Source organism: Lolium perenne, chromosome 7 (genome assembly GCF_019359855.2).
Source record: "Lolium perenne isolate Kyuss_39 chromosome 7, Kyuss_2.0, whole genome shotgun sequence".
NCBI lineage: Eukaryota > Viridiplantae > Streptophyta > Magnoliopsida > Poales > Poaceae > Lolium > Lolium perenne.
This window is the reverse complement of record NC_067250.2, coordinates 148198244-148222315: the sequence shown is the minus strand read 5'-3', so window position 1 is coordinate 148222315 and position 24072 is coordinate 148198244. Positions and strand designations below refer to the sequence as shown.

Genomic DNA, 24072 nt, shown 5'->3' with positions numbered 1-24072 from the left:
TTGCTTTTAGTATATAATAGATAGATAGACTAGAACAGTGGCCCTCGCAAATGCGAGGGCATCATCTATATATATATTTTTTTTGTTTCTACCAACATATAAATCTCAACTCAACACACGTTGTATTTTTGTCCATGCAAAAATGACAAAACGTGATAATTTGGTGGTTTCAAAATTTGTATCGTTCACTACTTTAGATTTCCAATTTTAATATTTTTACAAATCCTAGAACATAATGTATTTCAAGTCAATATTTGGCATGTTTATAGATACATAATTACCTACCCAAAGCCGGGCGACGGTCTGGCCGGCGGCCTAATCGGCAGCGTACGGGCCGATTGGCAGCTGCGTGGCCAACTGAGTAACAAATTTAAAAGTTTTTCAGCTCGCGTAATGTTCGTGAAATTTAATAAAATAACATATTATTTTCAGAAAAATCGTTGAATTTACGTACGGCCGCTCTTTGGTCTCCTTAATTTTTTTTGTTACATGGACTTATTAGAACCTGTAGGTTTTGTTTTTCACGTTTTGTCCATAGAGCGTGTCATATCCATAACAAAACGGACTATGTATACTGTTACATGACTACTAACCTTTAAATAAATCTTAACTGCATATTTTAGATCTAACTATGAAAATAAATTTAGATGTTTTTCTATTAATTTGCACAAATAATATGCCTCTTCAAAAAAAATCAAATATGTTACCCGGTTGGCGGAACGGCGGACGATCGGTTGAGTCATGACCAGCCGACAACGATGACGGCCACGTAGCTGCCGACTGATTTGGTCGGTGACACGTCTGCCGATTAGTAGCAGACACGAAATAAATCGTGTCGGATGATCCTGCCTTCTTCTTCCTTTGCTCCTTCTCTCTTCTCTGTGGCCCTCGCAAATACGAGGGCATCTATATTTTTTTAACGGTGGCATCACCTGTAGTTGGTTGACAGTATTCAAGAAATAAAAATATGATTTCCTTGATATCACTATATTTCCCATCACGTGAAAAAGAACCAATTTTTTTCTACAACTATCGCAAATGTTTTGGTAAGCAAATAGGTATGCGAGTAGCAACTTTGGCAATCTGAAATTTCTAGGCAAATAAATATCATTACATATGTTTAAACACACATGTAAGTGAGGCATTGGATATGTAAACTGACATACATATAATTCTTATATGATGTTAGATCAGTACTCAAGATTAATGGTTCTCCACACCCGATCACATTCATTTCCTATGTTATGCAAAAACTCTATTAATAGATCGTCAATTTTTTGTGTAGCTGGAATGACATGTGCTCTTATGTTTAGTTTGGTACATGAGATAAAGACATACAATGGTCCAAATATGTCTGGCATAAAAACCAAAAATTCTCCGCGAAAATAATTCATATGAATTAAGTATAAGCTTTTCAGGTACTCCGGTTAAAAATAATATTGACACATTGTGTGGATAGTAAATATGAAAATATCAAGTAGTAATTTATTGTGAATTTGGTCAGCATGAATCATTTAGCTAAAATATTTTTATAGCATGGCAGAGGTTCCCATAGATAGTTAGTGTGTAGATAGTTAGTGTGTTGACTAATAACGTTATATCTTCATCAATTTTGAATGTTTGAATTTTTTTGTCTTATTACGTCAAAATATTCCTTTAGTGGAGGGACATTCTGATACTCGTGAGAATATGTGTTCACCCAGCCTAGTGTGTATCATTAAGTTGGTATTTTTTTTAGTGTGAGAAATGTTCCTGTCAATAGTGCGAACAATGTCATTACATTATTAATTTTAATATTCCACGATTTAGTGCATCGAACTTCCTTAGGCGTTTGGTAAGAGTGTCGGTCTAATGCCTTTGAATAATTTTTTTTATTTTCGTGTACTCATTCATAGAAACAATGTAAGCATTGCCACTACACGTGACTTAATTAATCTTAAAATCCCACAACTCCAAATTTTTGCAAGAATTTTTGAGTGTATTGGCTGGCCCAATTACAGTAGAATAAAAATTCCATTTATGTGTACACAATTATAGAAACAATACTCAAATGTTGTAAAGTTTTACAAAGATAGCAATAAATATCAATATCGATAATTCCAGATTCATATATTATGAAAGTGCAGTTTGTAATAATTATTATAACAATTAAATATTTTAGATGTTAATATTTTTTATACTATATACTTGGAAAACTTTACAAATTCCTATTTTACCTAAACCCTAATGCAGTGTAAATAAAAATCAGAAACTGATAATTCATTTGGATCGTGAACTCCACTAATTGGTATAAGTGTATGTTCAGAAAAAAGAATTAGGCATGCTAGCTAGCTAGCCGAGTTGCGTTCAACAAAAATTAAAACGTGCACATGGCTTTGCTAACAGGTTGTGGCAAAGCCTTTTTTTTTCTTTGCAGATATCACGTTGCAGCCACCAAAGCCTAGTTGCCTACACGGTTGGACTTTTTCCCTTTAAACTTTCCATATCCTAGCTAGTTAGGGCGTTGCGTACACGGCCGGGACTTTTTCTGGTTGCTGATATTACGTTTTAGCCAAATGAACATAGCTATCTACAACGCATGTCGCTCAACTAAATGAATCCAGGTCCGAGGGACGTGACGTTCTTAACATAAACTGTGTCAAATATGTTACGTTATTACTAATACTTCATAAAATCTCAGTCATATATTTTAGATCTAACTATTATCATTAATTTGAATGATGTGGATTAACGTGGTGGCTCTATTAATCAACCTTATTTTGATTTTAGTATATAACTAGTTAATGTGCCCGTGCGTTGCACCGGGAGAAAAAACCACATCTCAAAGATGAACAAAGTAAGTTATTGTTGGTACAACCATGTCATAGAAATCAGCTATCTTCAGCGTGGCCACGTTGTGCTCGCGATCCGGTGCATGGTGACTACGCCCTGAAGTTCAAAGATTCATAATGGAACGCACAAAAACCTTTGATTGTTTTTTAGAAAAAAAGTGAATGACTATGCCCTGAAGTCCAAAGATTCATGCATGACATAGTAACATGGGCCAAACCTTGTAAGGATTTAATATGTTTGAGGGAACATTAAATGAAAAACCTTGTAAGGATTAAACGTGTTTGAGGGAACACTAAAAGAAACTATTTGTGGGCGTTCTGAAGTTGTCTTTTCAAATCATATAATTCTAATTTCTGCTGACACAGGCAGAGCTCCACGAAGAAACCTTTTCAGTAATTTTCCTCTCAAACATGATAAGTCTCTAATCTGCTAGTGCCCAAACCCCAATCTTCAAATCTCATGACTCCACGTGAGGAAAATTGAAGAATTAAAGAAAGAGGGTGAGCAGGGAGGAGGAGCAGATTTCCAGTTCTGCTTCCGTTTGAGATTCTGTAGCTCCATCTCAATGCCAGCGTCCGCGCTACCTCTTTTCCTGGACAGTACAAATCAGAGCACAATTGATTAATTTGCCCATGAGATGAACGACATTCTGCGGCAGGAGTGCAGCACAGTAGGTGCAGAAGCAGTCATAGTTGTAGCCATCGTTATGTATCCGTTTGGCCTCGACAGAGGCTGCCCGTGTCGTCAATCTCCTCTGAAGTTTGGCTGCGGTCATCGGCATCATCAGATTAGGTTCCGCGGGCAGGCGCTATGAGCAACTTGGCGTGAAAGGACGGCCACGAGGAGAAACTACGCCACATGGGCCATGCCGGCCGGCAGCGCGGCACCGCCACAGACATGGTCCGTTCACTCCATTGGATGCAGCTCACGACGCGCATGTCGCCCTTGGTTAACTCTGCTCGCCGCCGAGCTACGAGGCACCGCAGATGGCCAAGTCCAGCGTGATCCGCGGATGCAGTTTCCGGAGGCCGGGTCCAGTGTGATCCGCCCAGTACGGCATGCCATCCACCACATGATCCCCTGTATCATCTCTATCCCAACCATGCTGCGGCTCGACCTTGGTTGACTCTGCTCGCCGCCTGCTGCGCTGGCTCGCCGCCGGCTCCTACACACGAACCCGTCGATGGAGCAAGCGCATTAGCCTGTTAGAGTTATATACCTGTACGTATCCTATACGTATAGGAAACTATTGTAATCGTTTATACACTATATATATATGAGATCCTCACCCGACGGAGCACGTCGGGTCAGCCAAAACCTTTATTCTTTACGATCGTTTTATGGTATCAGAGCCTAGCGTGACCTAGGTTGTGCGCGCCGCCTGAAGCTTCCGCCGCCGCCGGTGATCTCCTCGCCGGCCCCCTTGGTCGCGATGACCACGACCGGATCCGCGATCCTGCCTGCGACTCTGCCGGTGACCTCCTCGCCGGACACAACTGCCCAGACCGCCGTGACCTCCGCTCCGCCGCCAGCTCTCCCGCAGATGGTTTCGAGCGGGCCTGTGGCTGCTCCGGCTCGGACTGCCGATTCTCCAGCAGCGCTGCTGCCAGGATCCCTGCCAGCAACTTTCGATCCTGCAGCAATCTACACGGATGCCGCCCGTGTTGCCGCTTCTCTCGGCCAAGGCGCCGGGATGGGCTTCTCCCCCATGGCCGGGTATCCAGGGTTCTACCCCGGGTATCCAGGGTACCCTATGATGGGTTTTGTGCCGCCCCCAATGGCGCAGCACTCAACAGCGCCCTTGCTAGGGCTTCCGGCGCCATCTGCAGCGCCTCCCGCATCGCCCTATGGCTCTACATCAACATCGCCGTACGACCCTGCTCCGACCCCTACGCCGGCGCATGCTTTTCCACATGGTCTGCCCCCGGTGGTCACTATTGCTCCGTCGATTACTATCAAACTGACGAGCGAGAACTACCTCTTCTGGCGTGCCCAAGTTGGTCCGCTTCTCCGCAGTCATCTGCTGATGGGTTATGTCGATGGCACTGTTCCATGCCCTGATCCCCACATTGTTGTTCCTCACGCTGGTGGCATGCATCATGTCCCTAACCCGGCGCATCAGCATTGGACTCAGCAGGACCAAGCCATTCTTTCTGGTTTTGTCTCTTCGATGACGGAAGGCGTTCTTGGCATGATCATGTTCTCCGGCACTTCTCGCGAGGCCTGGGAGACTCTCGGTGGAGCCTTTGCCTCCACCTCTATTGCCAGGTCTTCTGCGATTCGACAGGAGATGGCTGAATTGAAGAAGGGAACCAAGACCATTAATGCCTACTTTCATCAGATGAAGGCGCTCTCGGATTCCCTAACCAGCATTGGCGAGCCTCTGCGCGATGCGGAGTTTGTCTCATACATACTCGCTGGACTTGATGAAGAGTATGATGCTCTCTATGAGGTGGTGACCAATCGCACTACCCCTATACCGATTCGCGACCTGTTCTCGCAACTTCAGAGCACAGAACAGCGCAAATTGGCTCAGCGTCGCTCCGGCAATTCCTCGCATTACCCTGCTGCACATATGGCTGCACCTATCGCTGCCTATGGAGCTGGTCGAGGTGGACCCCGACCCCCTACGCCATCCTTCTCTTCAGGGAAGTCACCACAACCGTCCACCACACCCAAGACAACTGGCGGGCGTGCACCTATCGTTTGCCAGCTATGTGGGGTTCCTCGCCATACAGCTTCCAGATGCTACAAGCGGTTTAACCGCGATTTTCTGGGTATTGGTAATGATGGGACTAACACGGAGAAGCAACTTGCTATGGCGATGTCTGCATCTCATGGCTCTCAGGGTGCATCGCAGTCTGTAGACCCGGCGTGGTATGCGGATTCTGGCGCCACACACCATATTACTCATGAGCTGGACAAGCTCACCACCCGCGAGGCTTACCACGGCACCGATCAGGTCCATACAGCTAATGGAGCAGGTATGCATATTCATAATGTTGGTCAGGCTGTTTTATCCACTCCGTCTTCTAGGTCTCTAGCTCTCAATAATGTCCTTCATGTTCCTAAAGCCACCCGTAATTTGTTGTCTATGAGTAAACTTTCCCATGACAATAATGTCTTTATTGAACTTCATCCTCATGATCTTTTTGTAAAGGACCTGGACACGAGAGCACCCATCCTTAGAGGTCGATGCAGCGGAGGTCTCTATGAGATTAAAGCACCTGTCATCAAGCAAGCCCTTTCCAGTGTCAAGGCCTCGCGTGATATGTGGCATCATCGCCTAGGACATCCAGCTTTACAAATTGTTCAACATGTTCTTCGTAGTCATGATTTACCGTCTACACATGAGTCCAATAAAATTGAGTCTGTTTGTGATGCTTGTCAGCAAGGGAAGAGTCATCAATTGCCCTTTTCCTTGTCTACTCGTGTAACAAAATTCCCATTAGAGATTATTTATTCCGATGTGTGGGGCCCTGCCCAAACTTCAGTTAGTGGACATCGTTTTTATGTGAGTTTTGTTGATGCTTACAGTCGTTTTACTTGGCTCTATTTACTCAAACATAAATCTGATGTCTATGATGTGTTTCTCCAATTCCAAAAACATGTTGAACGCCTCTTAAATCGCAAGATTATTCATGTGCAAACTGACTGGGGTGGAGAGTATGAGAAACTCCATCCCTTCTTCCACAATTTAGGTGTCTCACACCGTGTGTCTTGTCCTCATACACATCAACAAAATGGCATTGTCGAGCGTAAGCACCGTCACATTGTTGAAACCGGTCTTACCTTACTTGCACATGCATCTGTCCCCCTATGTTATTGGAGTGATGCTTTTGCTACAGCTTGTTTTCTTATTAACAGGCTTCCTAGTCGTACCATCGACATGAAAACGCCTCTTCAGAGGCTTCTGAATGAAACACCTGACTACACCTTTTTTAAGGTTTTTGGGTGTGCTTGCTGGCCTCACCTTCGACCTTACAATAATCATAAGCTTGATTTTCGCTCGAAGAAGTGTGTGTTTCTGGGCTACAGTTCTCTTCACAAGGGATACAAATGTCTTCACGTTCCGTCTAATCGTGTCTATATTTCTAGGGACGTTATATTTGACGAGAATGTTTTCCCTTTTGTCAACATGCCAAATTCTCCCATGTCACCACCTGTTTCGGAGTCATCTCTACTCTCGGCTGACCAATTTATGGATATTGCACATGCTTCTCCTTTGCTTGCTGACCATGGTGCAGGTGTTGGACGCGGACATCGCCTGGAGGTTTTAATTCCGCAGTCGCCGGTGTTTCACGTCGATCGCAATGCTCCGCTGCATGGCTCTGCTCCGGGCTGCGTGCAGCCATGCAGCAGCTCCTCTCCGCCTGGCCCTGTCGGCTTTGCCCAGCCAGCAGCCGAGTCAGCCGAGCCAGCACCGGCTCGTGCCTCGGGCTCCGGCACGCGGACGGACGCGTCTCGCGCCGTGGACGGCCTGCGCGGGGATGCTTCCTCGCCACCACGCGCGCCTGCACGGCACTGCATTTCCTCGCCACCACGCGCGCCTGCACAGCAGTACATCTCCCCGGTGCGTACGCCTGTCTCCGCTTCGCTGCATGGAGAGCAGCAGCAGCCTGATTCGCTGCATGGAGAGCAGCAGCAGCTGCATGGACAGCATGATTCACTGCATGAAGAGCAGCAGCAGCATGATTCCCCTGCCCCGCACGATTCTATGCATGCAGAACAGCACCAGCAGGATTCTCCGTCCTGTACGCATTCAGAGCAGACTTCTGCTACCTCGTCTGGCGCACCTGCTACCTCAGCTCCAACATCTGCTGACACTGCTCCCGTAATAGCAACAACTTCTGCTCCTCCTCCAACTGGCCCTGTGACACGTCGGCGCCATGGGATTCATCAGCCCAAACAGCGTACTGATGGTACAGTTGCCTGGAATTGTGTTATAGCAGCTCATACAACGTTGAAACACACGCATGAACCCCGTGATTACAAAGAAGCTCTCCGCACTCCTCACTGGCGTGAAGCTATGGAGACTGAATTTTCTGCTCTTCAGGCTAATGGCACCTGGAAATTGGTACCTCCTGTGTCTGGAGTAAATTTGATTGATTCACGCTGGGTTTTCAAGGTGAAGCTGCATGCAGATGGTTCCATTGAGAGGTACAAGGCACGTCTGGTTGCTAAAGGGTATAAGCAGCGCTATGGTTTGGACTATGATGAGACTTTCAGCCCTGTGGTTAAGCCAGCTACTATTCGTTTGTTGCTTGCTATGGCTCTTTCTCGTCGATGGCATCTTCGTCAGCTTGATATTCAGAATGCTTTTCTTAATGGTTTTCTGGATGAAGAAGTATATATGCGTCAACCTCCTGGTTTTATCGACTCCGAGAAGCCTGGTCATTACTGCAAGCTTGTTCGGTCATTATATGGGCTGAAGCAGGCTCCTCGTGCATGGCATGCTCGTCTCAGCTCTGTTCTTGGCTCTTTGGGATTTTCTCCGTCTGTGACTGATACCTCCTTATTTGTTCTTCGACGTTCGGATATTACAGTCTACCTATTGGTCTATGTTGATGATATCATTGTTCTCAGTTCCACAGCTGTTGCCATTCCCAAGTTGATCAGCCAGCTTCGCTCTGAGTTCTCTGTTAAAGATCTTGGTATTCTGCATTATTTTTTGGGCATTGAGGTGTCGTCACCCTCGTCTGGTAGTCTCCTTCTTCGCCAGCGCAAGTACGCTCTGGAGCTTCTTGCGCGTGCCGGTATGTTGAAGTGCACTCCTGTGACTACACCTATGGCGTCCTCTGAGCGTCTTTGCAGCACTGATGGTGATCCATTGCCTCCTGAAGAGGCTACTCAGTATCGCAGTATTGTTGGTGGTCTTCAATATCTCACTATGACACGCCCTGACTTGTCCTTTGTGGTCAACAAGGTGTGCCAATACCTTCATGAGCCTCGCACATCTCATTGGTCTGCTGTTAAACGCATTCTTCGCTATGTTCGTCACACAGTTGACAGTGGACTGCAGCTTTGGTCTTCCTCCTCTACACTGCTTTCAGCTTTTTCAGATGCCGACTGGGCTGGCAGTATAGATGACAGGCGATCCACGGGGGGCTATGCTATCTTTTATGGAGGTAATTTGATCGCCTGGAGTGCTCGTAGCGATCTCTTGTCTCACGGTCTAGTACTGAGTCAGAGTATAAGGCTTTGGCCAATGCTACAGCTGAGCTCGTTTGGGTACAATCATTACTGCGTGAGCTTGGTGTTGTTCAAGTTCAGCCTCCAGTGCTTTGGTGTGACAATATCGGTGCTATCTATTTGTCATCTAATCCAGTTTTTCATGCAAGGACAAAGCACATTGAAGTTGATTTTCACTTTGTCCGCGAGCGTGTGTCTCAAAAGCAACTGCAGATTCGGTTCATCTCTTCAAAGGATCAAGTTGCTGATATTTTTACTAAGCCTCTCCCTTTACCATTGTATGAGCGTTGTAAGCGCAATCTCAATCTTTCCCTAGTTGAGATTGAGGGAGGGTGTTAGAGTTATATACCTGTACGTATCCTATACGTATAGGAAACTATTGTAATCGTTTATACACTATATATATATGAGATCCTCACCCGACGGAGCACGTCGGGTCAGCCAAAACCTTTATTCTTTACGATCGTTTTATAGCCACCTCTGGCTCTTCCTAAGAAGCTCTGCCCGATGTGCGTCTCACCTTAAAGCACCCGGCGCCATTAGTTCGCGAGGAGCAGAGTGCGCGACAGGCGAAGGACGAACAAACCAGGGGGCAGGAGCCATCGGCGCTCGTGAGTCGTGAGCTTGCCGACAGGTAGCGCAGGATCGCCGACCTCCCCGCTGAGATCGCTTCGTGAATCGTGATGCGATGTCCTGGCTAGGTGCTGCCGCGTAGCGAGATCGCTTCGTGATGTGATGCCCTGGCTATGTCGAGTGTATATATAGAGCACCACGCCGGTAGTGGCTCCTGTGTTGAAAGTTGAAACCAATCATCTGATTTAGTATAATCATGCACGCACCTCCTGTCCCTGCCGCCTTGTCCTTGATCGCAGGCTCGACACGGACGCCACCGCGACAAAATCGTCATTGCCTCCATCGTTGCCGTACTGCTCCTGTCGAGGTCAAGAAGCTGGCGCGGACGTGCTCTTGGCGCTCTGCTGGTCTGGTGGACACCGCTAGCCACGTCGCCCTCCTATTCCGGCCTGCTCCTCAACGTCGTCATTGTCTCCCTTGTGGCCGCGTTGCTCGTGTAGGATTCAAGAAGCTGGTGCGGATGTGCTCTTGGCGTTCGGCTGGTCTGGTGGCCGCTGCTCGCTTCGTCGTTGTTGCCCAGTCCTATTCCAGCCTCCTCCTCAACGTCGTCATTGCCTCTATCGTCGCCGCGCATATCGTGTCAGGTTCAGGTCTGGTGGCCGCTGCTAGCCGCATCGCCGTCGCCCACTCGCCCGCCCTATTCAGCCTGCTCCTCAACGTCGTCGTTGGATCTATCGATTTTGGCCTCGGCTGTATATGTATTGAACAGTTAGGAACGCTTCCGAGTTTTAGTTCGAGTTTGTTACCTCGACGTCTTGGCATCAGTCTCCTACACGGGGGTTTGACGGACAAAGGAAACCTGAAGTCTATCTGGCTCGTATGCGGGGAAGGATCTGGTTCGTCATCCGGGCGCCGTGCACCACGAGGACACAAGTTCAAAACGAAAAATTACCGAAGCGACGGACGAAAGCATGTTGGACGAAAAGGAACGGACCAAACCACGGAAACGTTAGCTCCTTTATTATTAGGTATAGATAGATAGATGCTAATACCGTAAGTTAGCGAAACCTTGTTCTTTTAATATGAGTTTCAGGTAATGGGCACTTTTGGAAGTTCTGAAGGCATTCATGGGCTAATCACACCTAAATGAGCAAATCTCTAATTGAAGTCATTTCCATCTGAGGTCTCCAAAAGGTTTAACGACACATGGTACGACCGGAGCCCGTTCGCATGGCCCGCCCATACCATGTGCAATCGCCTCTGCTATATTAATATAAACAACTTTCGTGAAAAGGAAGAGGGCGAAAAACGGACGTAGCCGCCACAAAACCATTGTAGAAGGAGATCAAATTTGTAGAAGGAGAAGAACTCCACCTCTTCCTTCGACAATATCTAGCCTCTTGATCATTCACACCTCCATAATTCTCCACTTGTACAGAGAGAGAGAGAGATTCATACTTGCAAGATTAGGGGTTTGATCCTCTATTTCTACTTAGGTTTGTATTTGATTTGATCTTCAACATTATTGTGATTTTCTATGGTAAAGTTGAGATGATTTCCATTTATAATATGATTATTTCTTTGATCTATTCTCCTCTTATCTGTGAGTAAATCCCCATATGCGTGGGAGATGTAATGAATTAGTGAGATGTGATATGCCTATTTTACTCACATTCATTTGTGATTGTTATCGTGATTATATTGTGAGAATTATTATCTATGTGTGGCTAATGCTTATTATCCAATTTAAGAGCCCATGTAACATGATCCAGAGATCTCATAGATATGATCTCATTTGTTAGTGAATTAGCGACCCCCCGAGTGACACAGCTGGTATCAAAGAGGATCTAGTACAACTCGAGAATAACAAGGAACCATCGAGTGTAATGCCTTGATCTAGTTGAAAGACCTTCATTAATGCGCTGTCCATGGCTTTGGTAATAGGCAGAAGGATCATTGGAATCAAGAGAATCTACCAAGAGGATTCTTGATTGGTATATGGGTTGCTTGCCTACTCGCAATTAAGTAAGAAGTATTGCAATCACTTATCCCATTTATTCCATTTGGCATATTCACTATCATCATGAACCGCTATCTCTCCGTGCCTAATCTTTCATTTACAGAAAACCCAGACAATCTTCTTTGTTATTTACTTTTATGTTACTACTTAAAAAAATACTTTCTTCATTCACTCATTTTCACATTAATTCTTGCAGTCAATTCACTCAAGACAAGTGACACCTTGAGTGCGACGGAAACACCACATATAAATACTTTCCTAAGATCCTTGTTGGAATCGATATAAAAACTGGAACTAATAGTTCCACGAAAACGTGCTTTGAAGAACCTGTGCTCTTGAAAGCATCAACATGCGAAAGCGTCGAGAAACTGAGCTGGGGTATAAAGAGTGCCCACCGGATTGAAATGGTCATTGTAGAGTTGAATGAGTGCCCACCGGATTGAAATGGTCATTGTAGAGTTGAATGAGTGGCAATTCTGTCGCGGTTCAGTGTTTCATAGCCTTAGATAGACCCCCTGAACCTTTATATGGCACACTGCTGGTTGTCATATAGAACGAGAGTAGTCACGAGCTACTTGTATTCATCATCATCGGACGAGTCACTCGAAGACGTGTCAAAGAACCCGTTTAAGATGAACATTTAAAGTTCATCCGTCATTATCTATGAAAAAACATTGAAAGGAAAATCATCAATGCGCAAAGAAAGTATTAGAATTTTGCATTTTTTTACCTAAAACTGTGGCTTGATCAAAAGACGAACAAGTTGTGGGCGGAGCGAGACCGGCGGAGCTCTAGGCGGCAACACCGAGGTAGAGCTCTCGGTAGCGAGGGAGATGTAGAGATCTATGTGGCAGTGCTCATGGCGGTCGGTGGAAGGGTGCAACGACGGTTCTTGGGGTCAGGGTAGGCAAGATCGACAGAGTGGTGGCCAAGGCAGGAACAATGAGGCTGCGGCCAAGAGAGTGGGAGGGGGGCTGCGCGCGACAGGCAGACAAGTGGGGCTTGTACTGATAAAATCAGACATTGACAGCGTCTTCCAGGCCCAAATCGATTTTATATTTGGAGCCAAAATGGAGGTTGTCGGACGGACATAGGGGCCTTTGTTGGACGCAATTGTGTCCAAGCCGCATCCACACAGATGGTTTTGGGCAGATGGACTGGTTTTGCGAGGGCCCTTGAAGATGATCTAACAACGCGCAATCTGTAAAGTGCTTATACGTGTCTTTCGGTTGATTTGGTCGTTAGTCGTTACCCGTACGTTTACATTATGCCTCGCGTGTGCATCTGTTGCTAATTACTTGCTTCTTGCGGGGACAACACTAAAAATCGCTCAAGAATTAGTACTACCTGTTAGGCGCTAGTGCTGAACGTCTATGCCAGCCGGCTCGATATTCTGCCACACATTGCTTTCTTTCGTTATGTTCGTTTCGGCAAGCCTTTCGGTGCAGAACAGAAGGATTCCACTGCAAAGCTCTCCATCAATTTGATATGTTCCCTTTTCTTTACAGAAAGGTGTATCGATTATTTCTGCATATTATTCGCCATTTCTGTTCCACCACACACCTAATTGCCAAAGCAATGCTTGCTGCTTTGCAATCTCTTTCTTTCCAAAGGAGAAAAGAAGGAAAGCTTGCAGGGAAATGTATTGCGTCGAAGATGGGTAACGCTTTACAATAAATCCCACATTATGTGCAAATATCAAAGTGCTTTGCAAGTCCCAAATCAGCATTCCAGCTAGATGGGGGTCTTTGTGCATGCTTTCTGCATTTGAACATTTAAAACAAGAGGGTAGGAGTACTTCGGTACACCCCTCTTCAAAACTTTCAAAATGGCAATTACGATCATAGTGTAATTAACATGATTTTTTAGAGAATTAACACTAAATCACTTGAGTTAACTGTATGTCGTGCACATGCCGTGGACGCGTTCTCAGCGCCGTCGTACGACCATCAAACGTTCACTTTTTTCTACTCATGAAACAAATAGAAAATGACCCTTTTCTAAATGTTCAGCATGAAACCAAATATTTATGATATTGTTTTCACAAATAAGTGTGTAGGACAGTTGCGGGTGGTTGCGGATCAATTTGTTCTGGAGGGTAGAGAAAGGGCTGAGCGAAGGAGAGGACTAAAGCTGTCCAAGTTGCCGAAAGTGGTGACATGGGGGTGCCCTCCTCCCACCGTTATACATAGGGGGCGGAGCCAGAAACAACTGAAGTGTGGTGCTAATACAGCCTTAGTGGTGCTAATTACCTAGCATTTCATGTTTATAACCTTGAAACAGAGGAATAACTTGTGTAGCTGCTCGGCCGGTGCTACAACACTGGTAGCACCAGGCGTAGCTCCGCCACTGGTTATACACGTTTTTTATGGCTGTGGAATACTATTGACAAGAGACAGAGACAACATAGATCGTGGGTGTGATGACACGAGGCAGCCATGTCGTCGAAGCAGATTGGATCAGCAAACACCGCTGATTGATTTGCTTGCCGGGCGGGCGAGTGAGGGGGTGGAGGGCTCATAACGACTGAATACCACACAATGAGTTTGTGCAAACAAACCGGCGGTTTCAACCAGAGAGGCTGGCTCGACGAGAAGAGACCAGGTGTTATTCAACAAGGATCCAACGAATCCTAATGCATGCAGTGACCAAGCATACCGTTCCATGTTGTATTGCGTAAGTCGTTGACATAATAACAAAAAAAATATCGTTCAACTAGTATTATATCCCTCGGAGTAGTACAACTGAAACATTGTGTGTCCCAATGCATGAAAATAAAATTACACTCTGACTCGTTACAAAAGATCTCCACAACCTCGTAGTTATAAAACTACAAGATTGAGTGAGGGTTTCATTTTTCTGTTGTTTAAATTCAGGTATTAACTTTTTGTGGTGAAGAGTGCATTTCCCAGATCTTTCCCAAACCGAGGCCCTCATATTAAACAATGATTTTAAATCTTTTTTAGGTGCATTTTCATACCATAATTTGGTTGTCTTTGTCAAAGAGTGTGGAAATAACTTAACTCTCAATACTCCTGGATCTAGATTAGGAGTTTTAGTGTCCCACAAAGTCTATAAAAAATTATAATGTGCCATTCAGCAGCCAGTGAGTTACCACTAACAAACCGTGTAGCATAGAGTGTGATCATTACTTTGGGATCAATATTACTTTCAAAATCCTCTGCATTACAAACATGGTTGTAAATCTGTGTTCCCAATTTTAACTTCTTACTTCTTCTACTCATGCTTGAAAGTGGAAGGTTATACTAACTTTGATGTGTTTTTGTGTTTTAAAGAGAATTAAGAAGACTAAAAACAAGACAAAAAAATACTTTGAAAAATCTAAAAGAGAAAGAAAAGCTCACAATGGTGCAACCTTCCCAAGCTTGGGTGTTTGCACAAAATTGGTGATGATGATGCCAGAAGATGTGCTCGCTTAGCTTGATGAAGATGTCGATGATGTCCTCTGCGCCAGAAAACTTGTTGTTGTTGTGGAATTTCAATCACAATGCAACCACTATGAGATGCTCTTGCAATTCCCCGGCAACGGCGCTAGAAAACTTATCTTGATGATGCTCCCATATATATTAACGACCTTTGCAGCTCCAACAACACACCTTTGCAGCTCTGGCGACACACCTTTACATCTCCGGCGGCACACCTCCACGAGATTTGTAGCATGGGCTATGGCTGATTGCAGCTAGGCCGTTAGCCGCATGCAGCTCCCGCGGTAGATATTTGCAGCACCACATTTAAGCGCCGCCGGTGAAGAAATTCCTTACAGCAGCGCCGTCACCTTTCCTGAAGCAGACCGGAGCTCGGGCGGTGGTAGAAGTACTCCCATCTCTTGTAGGAAGGGTGATGGGGGGCACACTAGTAGGAAGCATCCAGTCCCCCCTCCCCTCCTCCCGCCCATGTCCTTGTGTAGGCCGGAGCTTGGCCACCGGCTTTCATAGAAGAGGCGGGCCCGAGAAATCACATGGTGACAGTGTGAATGGAGGCCCGACAAGGAGGAAGTTGGGGAATGCGCCGGCGTCTGTAGTCACCCTTAGTGGTGCAAATCATTTTGCTGAGCGAGGGAAATTCACTCTTTAGCATGGCATATCACACGGACACTTAAAATTGAGTGGGGGCAGCTTCCCCCATAGAATACACGCTGGATCCTCCCCTGATCCTAGTGCTGACAACAATAGAAAAAATGTTGGTTATTGATTTGTTTGAAATGTTGTTCTCTTGATGAAATATGGATCCAATAGCAAAAAAAAAATCATAATTATGTTACTCCAGATGAAGTATTTTATTACTCTTGATTTGTTTAAAATATTGCTCTCTTGATGAAGTATTAATTTTTGTTGAGAAAAATCAATATGATTAGAATTTATAATAAAAGTAATTCAAAATAATTGGGCTCATAACAACCACTTGTTTCAGATGCCCATTAAATTTTTCTTAGCAGCACGATTACATATGGACTAAAAAACTGTAAAGTTACGCCTTTATAAACATATCCATGTCTAAAATGTTGCTCATTTTGTAGAAAATATTATAGTCCATATCTAATATGTCTAGAAGTATTTGCATAAGATAAGAAACAAGTACTTGTATTATCACTTATACCAGACAGGGCCACAATCTATTGGGGCCACAATGCTAGTTCTAAGACCATGCACTATGTGTGTCAAAAGCGAACCAAAATGTTCATGGAATGGGTTCCATACGTAACGGAGAACCAATTCATTGCCGTCAGATAGAAAAAGCAAACCAACAAATTGATGCGGATCAAACAAAGCATGCATCAGGAGCATGCACACGAGGGACACTAAGGAAAGGAGAGAGATAAAACATAGTAGAATAAAATAGCTTTGCATGCTGCATGCACCTTGCAGCGGTTGCAGGACCCTGGCAAGAAACGCTCCTCATATGACAAGAACCGCTCTCATCCCCCCTCCTCTCTCTCTCTCCACCCCTCTCGTATGAGAGCGTCCTTCGTCGCCCCGGCGCTACTCCCCCTCTCCTCCGGCGGCTCTGCCTGCAGGAGTGGATGGGGGGGGGGGGGGGAGGCGGCCCTCTCTCCATTGTAGCAGTAGGATTAGGTGCTCTACCCATGCGGAGCCTGCCGTTATGCCATTAGAGTGGAGCGGTTTGCTGGATTTTTCCGGCCAAATCCGGTGTAGTTTAGGGTTCCTCCTTCTCGCCTAGTTGCTCCGGTGGCCGGAGTTGATTGAGAGGAAGAGGAGCACCTTCTTCTTCAATAAAGCCGGTGTTTGTGGTGGGGGTGGTCGGAGAAGGGGGAGCTATGCTTTCTTGTTGTCGATGTCCTACCGTGGTGGCGAGGGAAGACGGGAGAGAGGAGTTCTGCTCTTCTTCAGGCGGCACCTTCACTGGTGGCGGTGGTTCTGCTTCGACGTGTGCATCCAAGCTACAGGTATCTCTGCCTCTGCTATCCATGGCTGGCATGGTGGCCCATCATCGACAAACTCCAGATCGGAGGCCCTGCTTCATCCTAGTTGCTGGAGCTCGTCGCTTTGCCGCTACCAAGTGGTGCGTCCCCGGTGGCTTCAAGGAGTCTAGCGGCGACGGATCTATGCCGGAAAAGGGTGTGTTCGGGCGCTCGCACCTTGTTCCTCGGCGGTGATGCCTTGAGGACGCCGGCATCGGGTGGCGGAGGCACCCAGGGACTCGATTGTGTTTGTATCTTAAGTTCTAGGGTGTTTTTTGTAAATTGGCAGCCCTTATCCTCTAATTATTGGTTCTTTAGTGTGAGTGTTGTAAAAGGACCTCTGTAAACTTGTACCTGCCACGTGTTTCAATAGAGGTTCTTCTGGGGTCTTCTAGACCCCTTCTTTGTGCAAAAAGAAAAGAAAAGAAAAGAAACGCTCCTCACATAGCAGCAAATGAAAGCGATTCACTTCTGTCACACTTTTTTCTTTGAACCAGAGTAACATAGTGCATGGTCTAACTAAACCAACTTGTGCTAATTAGTCACGGGGTTTCCACCAATTGACAAAGAAAATATAGTATTATAATTTCTACGTGCTCTCTCACTCTCAGAAAGAACTTAAACAAAACATAAGCACATGCATGCATGAATGTAGCGATAGCGCACCAGACAGAAGAAATTAAAAGCCTAACCCTAGCCTGCAATGTGACGACTCAGCCACGTGTGCTGCTTCACCTAGTCCGATGTTATTCTTGTTCGAGATCTCCTCCTCCTGAAGCTCCTCCTTGATGTCGATATCCGCGTTCACGTCCACCGCCTGCAGCTCCTGCCGCATGTCGAACACATCAACGAGCGACGCCACCTTCATCTCGTACTCCTTCTGGCCAATCTGGTAGTGCTCCTCGAGCTGCTGACCTATGCCCGATGACATCAACGGCGGCATTTGATCCACCTTGTGATGATCATCATCAGCGTCGCAGTCGGAGTCGTAATCGAAATGCTCCATGATGTCGACGTTAATGTCGACGCCGCTGGGCTTGCTTCCGGCGTCTTCGCCGGCTCCGGTCGTCTCGTAGTAGAAATAGTCGTACAGCTGCTGTGGCTGCTGTTGTCCACCGTGGTGATCTTGCGGTTTAGGGCTGTTGTTCAGGTCGTCGTGATCGGCGCCGTTACGTATCACCTCGTGAGCTTCTTGTCCGACGTAGAGCGCGTCGACGACGTCCTGATCTTGCTCGGTGCCGAGGAGGAGCGGCTGCTGGTTGGAGGACGTGACCTCGAGGTCGGTGCATGGGCCGTCGATGACGCCGCCGCCACCAGCCGGCAGTGCCCCGACGCACGGGGTGGCCTGGCGGCAGAGATCGAGGTGGTGTTGCAGGGCAGACAGTTCGGCAAACTCGAGGTTAAAGGTGTGCTCGAGTTCGGCGATGATGCGGCAGCAGCCTGAAGTGGGATCCGCGGCTCGCATCTCCGCCTGGTAGATGAGCGTCTGCATGGCGGTGTCGCGCTCCTCCGGCTTGAGGCGCTTCAGCGTCTTGAGGATGTTGCTGACGCCGAACAGGCGATGAGCGCGGAGGAAGCGGATCTGCTGGTCGGCGGGGAAGTAGGGCGCGAGCGGGCAGTCTGGGTTGCACTTGCGCCGCTGGTACTTGCACGCCGCGCACGCCTGGTTGGTCGTCCCACCGCCGCTGCCACCGCCGCCGCCGCTGCGAGGGGAGACGCTGCTCGACTGCGAGCGAGCGCCGGAGTGGTGATGGTTGTGGTGGTGCGATTTGATGTTGTTGTTGTTGCTGTTGGTAGCGGTGGTGATGGCCGAGGTGGGGTTGGTGATGGTAATATGGAGGTGAGAGGAGGAGGCGGCGGAGGAGGAGGTCATTGCTGCGCGCGCGCCGGCAATGGCGACGGAGCTACCTAGCGAGGTCGGAGGCGTCGGTGAAGGGGTGGCCCAGGCGTCTTCGTAGGAATAGGAGAGGCCGCGGGAGCTGTCAAGGCCATTGGTTAGGAATTAGCTGGGCGATGCCTATTAAAAGGGATCCATGCAATCGAAGCATTGCAGGGTGCGAAGACTTGGCTTCACACATCGCCGTGCGTGGCCGTGTAGTGGAATTAGTCGCACCATGGCTCCGAGCGTTGCGGGGTGCAAAGACTTTGTTCCGGGTTTTAGTTATCACAATTCGCAGCAGTTGCACGGGGCATCACATTCTAGATTTGAAAAGCACATGTCCGTAGATCCAGCATTATTGGGTCTCTATCGCCCACAGCATATATCTAGGCAACAGGAAAACTGATTTCCTGCAGCTAAATTAATTTAGTACTAGCACTACCGTTTTTTTTTTTTTTTGCTGATTATACCTGGTTTCTTATGAAGGTCGCCGGCAGAGAGAGAAGAGTTTTCTGTCCATAAGGCTTTACACCCTGTTACAAGATAGGTTATGTTAAATATATTTGGTAGGTATATTTGGTAATATAGGATTTGTAATCCAAACATACATTATCTCTAGGCGAGGCTTCTTGCCTTCCAAGACTTAGAGTAGCTCTAGCAGCTAGCCAGCAACCTTAAACGCGAACCGTAAACGGAGGAGTTCAGTTCACAAGAAATCCCGCATTTTCAGTTCGAGAAACTCGTGGGAAGAGCAGCCACTGAATCATAAGTGTACATTTTTAAAAACTAGCACAGTGGCCCTCGCAAATGCGAGGGCATCACCTTTGATCATTCCTCCATTTTTAAGATGTTAACTAATGTTTTGATAAATGTTCGTAAAAACAATTTGATTTTGTTACTAAGAAAGATTTTATAGTAAACAAAATATCACATCCGGTAACATATTGATCATACGTACTGAATTTGTGAGTGTATAAATGTTACATTGATGATAATTGTTGTATGCAATGTATATACAATCAAACTTAGCTCGCAACTTCTTGAGCTAGCACATATTGTCTGTTTGATATTAGAACTATAATGTACATAGAATCATTTCGTACCCAAGTTAGTAATACTTTTTTTTATCGTGGGGCTCCCGTTTTGCGTCCGGGAGCATATCCTCCTGAGGTGCATGGTTAAATCTACAAAGTTTCCCATGTTCTGGGCAAAAGAAACTCAAGGTTATTAATTGAACATATTTAAGAGTATCAATTTATTCACAGTCCAGAAAAGCTATGTTTTTTCATGAAAATTTACATACTTACTGAAAGCGTGAACAAAGAACCTGTGTTTCAATGCAGACCTTTTGGGAGCAGAATTTTAACTATCCGGTGTCTTTTCAATGATTAATCCAAGATAAGTAAGCAAACTAACAACCGTGACTTTTCTCTTTGATCAACATCCAAATTTTTATTGATTTAATTCTCTTGCATTTGTGGAAAATTCAAGCATTTTCTCTCTTAATAAGATATATGTATACAAGCTTTAGCAGAATGATTTATTATTCTCTAATTTATTTCAAAGCTGGCATATTTAGTTTTATGTTTCGTACTCATGTTAGGAATATTATTTACTTTGGAGATGGCCGTTTGTCTCCAGGATCATATGCTATCATTTATGTGCATACACAGTTTCACGAAAAAGAGTTCAACAAAATCCTTGAAAAGGTAAGAGATGTTTCAGGGTTCTAAATAATTGGACCGTCAAATTTGTTTTTTGCATAGCTTTTGAACAGACATATAACAAAAGATTTTTTCCAAAATGTACATATCCTCTCAGAACAACATAATTAATTATGTTTAGACCTTTTGACATTAAGAACATTATTTCTCCACCTGGAAAATTATTCACATTTTCTAGAGTATCAATTCATTCACATTTTTAGAGTATCAGTTTCTGAGAAAGGAGCAAGGTTATTATATAATTGAGCTCTTTTACGGTGATTGGCATGGAACTTTGGTTCCGTCTAATCAAATTTTGGTTTCGTCTAATGTAATTTTTGGTGATAGTTGATTAAATATGTGCTAAATTTCCTATAATTTCTATAACTCTACAACAATTCTGAACGGATGTTTTCAGTTGCAAATTTTAAACCAGGCCCGCACTACTCTTTCCACAATATGACAGACCGGATTGCATGCTTCCCTTATTATGCGGGATTTATAGTCAGCTATATAACTAAATAATTAAGCTCCGTGTTTTGCATTTTTGGAAACTAATTCCGGTTTCCAAGGATACTAATTCCACAAAAAGTTGTACCCTTTGCAAGGAAGCTATCTCAGCTTCCAATATTGTTACAATTTGCTTCCATTAATCCCAGATTCAAAGGAGAGACCCGACGCCGCCGTCCCCTCCGTCGCGGGGATCGCCGGGACTCCATCGCCATCCCCTCGCCTTCACCTGCGTCGCGGGGTTCACAGGTTGTGGAGAGAGTGAGAGAGCCGATCGGATAGTGAGAGAGTATGAGAGATGAGGTGGAGTGATTTTGATCTATGCAATGGCAGATTTAAGATATGTGCAAATATGATGAATTATTTGTTGCTTTAAGATTTTTGTAGACTAATCAGGTGCTTCGGCCATTCAAAAAGGACGTTTATCTTTTATAATGTTCGTAGAATATTTTTGAGGTTTCTGTCCGACAAATTTTGGTTCCGGTCCTGCGGTTCCAGTTCCGTCAATTTGGTTCCATCTAATTACCACCGTTAGATCGGGGCGGATGGACGGTTTAAAAAAATATCAATCACCCTAAAACTTATATAATTAATTATGCGTATGGAGCAGTTTATAGCTTCACATGTTTTTTCCTTTCCCATGTGAGATTATTTCCAAGTTATATGCTATAAAATTTGAAGAGAAAAAGTAGATATATTTGAGGTATTCTAATACAGACTCCTTCCTCAAACGCAATTAAAGAATCGTATGGTCCCGGGACTCTGTCAATCTCTCTTTAAATTACATTTTTTTTTGTTTGCTAAGTGGAAGCACCATGTTCTATCTACTTAGCCGACCAGATACATGAGGATCCATCTGTTAAATGAACGTGTTGGACTATGTGTTGAACCAACTTATGTTGTACCAGCCGTGTATCATCTGTTACGTAAATCTCACGATTATGGTTAATCTTAGCCATAAATTTAAATCTAACAATCAAAATAATTTTGATCATAATATATAGATCCATCTTTTAAATAAACGTGTTGGACTATGTGTTAAACCAACTTATATTGTGATCTTACGATTATGGTTAATCTTAGCCATAAATTGCTTTAGTTTTTCATGCATGGCTTTGTGGAGCGCTAATTTGACTCGGTACAGACAAAAAAAGAAATAGAACCGGTCAAACTGAAACGTACAGTATTAGACTTCTTTAGCTAGCTAACGGTTGCATGGCAACTTGCCGGCCGGACTCCTCTTTGAGTTTTTTTTTTCACCTGAGCCTTTTTTATTTATTTTGGTTCTAATAGCCAACGACTACACACTAGTAGGAAAAGCCTCATCAGTGGCGCACCAAAAATGGATTCTGTGGCGCATGGGAGGTGCGCCACAGAAACTTCGCCACAAAAATAAGGTTTCTGTGGCGCACCGGCCCATGCGCCACAAAATTAAGGTTTCTGTGGCGCACTTGTGCTTAGGTGCGCCACAAAAACGCGTGCGCCACAGAATTGGTTTTCAGTGCGCCACAGAATTTGCTTGTATTATACACGATTTTGTGCTGCCTGCTATACACATGCAGTTTATAGACAGCAATATACAGGTTATATACAGCAACATTCAGATATAATATAAATATCATGTACATTGCACAGATATAACATAGACATCATCATCACATTACTTAGAGCCCGATCGAGATACATATATAGTGGCAAGTGTCAAATGTTTTGCATACAACTCTTAATTCATACAAAATTCACAATTTCGAGATACAAAGTAGTCTTCATCCGGTTCCTCCTTTGCTCCCTCATCTCTACCCACCAGGCTCGCTTGCATCGGGGTCTTCATCCAGTTCCTACTATGATGAAAATGGAAGAAAGTGAGACCAACAAGTCCGATGCACAAGAGAAATGGAATAAATGCCTCATACATTGTTGGTCAACACAAATATTAACATTCAGGGATGTTGTAAGTGAGGCCAGGTAGGATGCACAAGAGATTGATATTTGTGCTATCTTACCAGGCTCACTTACGCCACCCCCGAGTGTACGGTGACCAAACATTTTAATCATCGGCATTTTGAAAATCTCAAAGCAAATGGAATGACAAAATGGAATAAGTGCCTCATACATTGTTGGTCAACACAAATACTATGGTCAGAAACCATAGTTGCAGTATACACCACAGTAGCATACCATAAGCTCACAACAATCCATCAAGTAAATCTTCACAAGGATACCACAGTAGCATAGTAGCATACCATAAGCTCACAAGAATCCATCATTTTCTTCACAAGGATACCACAGTAGCATACCATAGTAGCATTTAATGCATTTAAATGAACCAGTAGCATCAAAACCAACCAAATGTCCAACTAGCAAGCAATACCAAGTGAGCAAGTCTTCATTACCTTGTACAGGTTCAAACATGGATTTATTTCCAACAAAGGATGGAAATCAAATTAACATCATTGAATTAAATTGAATCATTACCATCACATGGTTCATCAATAACAATTAGGGGCAATGCATCCAGAGCAACAGCAGCAATGCATCCAGAGCAACAGCAGCAATGCATCCAGAACCACTACTGAGGTACATCAACCATGAGCAATGAGCTAGTAAGTAAATCACTAGCACATGATGATCATTTGACCATTTAGAACATGGACACACAAGCAATAGCAACAGTATATCAACAGCAACAACAGCTAGCACAGCAACAGCAACAACAGCAGCAGCTAGCACAGATAGATAGATTGCATCCAGTAGCACATCAAGCTAGGATAGATAGATAGATAGATTGCATCCAGTAGCACATCAACAGCAACAGCAGCTAGCACAGCAACAACAACAGCAGCACAACCAGAGCAACACAAGCATTTCGTCGAGCACTTTGTGCTCACGTGGGAGAGGAAGAGGGAGGGGAGGGGAGGGGAGG

General features: G+C 45.0%; 2 protein-coding genes across 2 annotated transcripts; one reads left to right on the top strand and one right to left on the bottom strand.

Annotated features, from left to right (window-relative positions):
• Positions 1-4264: 4264 nt before the first annotated feature.
• LOC139833733 (uncharacterized) lies at positions 4265-10716 on the top strand. Its single transcript, XM_071824081.1, has 6 exons — positions 4265-5816; positions 6681-6786; positions 6931-8693; positions 8838-8960; positions 10098-10349; positions 10691-10716. The coding sequence occupies exons 1-6, from the start codon at positions 4265-4267 to the stop codon at positions 10714-10716; spliced, it is 3822 nt and encodes a 1273-aa protein (XP_071680182.1).
• A 6857-nt stretch (positions 10717-17573) lies between these two features.
• Positions 17574-19158, bottom strand: LOC127300853 (uncharacterized). Its single transcript, XM_051331046.2, has one exon. It carries the CDS (start codon positions 18928-18930, stop codon positions 17737-17739), a length of 1194 nt encoding a protein of 397 aa, XP_051187006.1. The 5' UTR covers positions 18931-19158; the 3' UTR covers positions 17574-17736.
• Positions 19159-24072: the final 4914 nt, after the last annotated feature.

Excerpts from the sequence above, each read along its gene's own strand:
- LOC127300853 (XM_051331046.2), bottom strand. The coding sequence starts at position 18,930 with ATGACCTCCTCCTCCGCCGCCTCCTCCTCTCACCTCCATATTACCATC.
- LOC139833733 (XM_071824081.1), top strand. The coding sequence starts at position 4,265 with ATGACCACGACCGGATCCGCGATCCTGCCTGCGACTCTGCCGGTGACC. Across the intron at positions 5,817-6,680 it reads CCATACAGCTAATGGAGCAG|CTTGTTTTCTTATTAACAGG; the intron begins GTATGCATATTC and ends CTTTTGCTACAG. Across the intron at positions 6,787-6,930 it reads ACCTTTTTTAAGGTTTTTGG|GGACGTTATATTTGACGAGA; the intron begins GTGTGCTTGCTG and ends CTATATTTCTAG.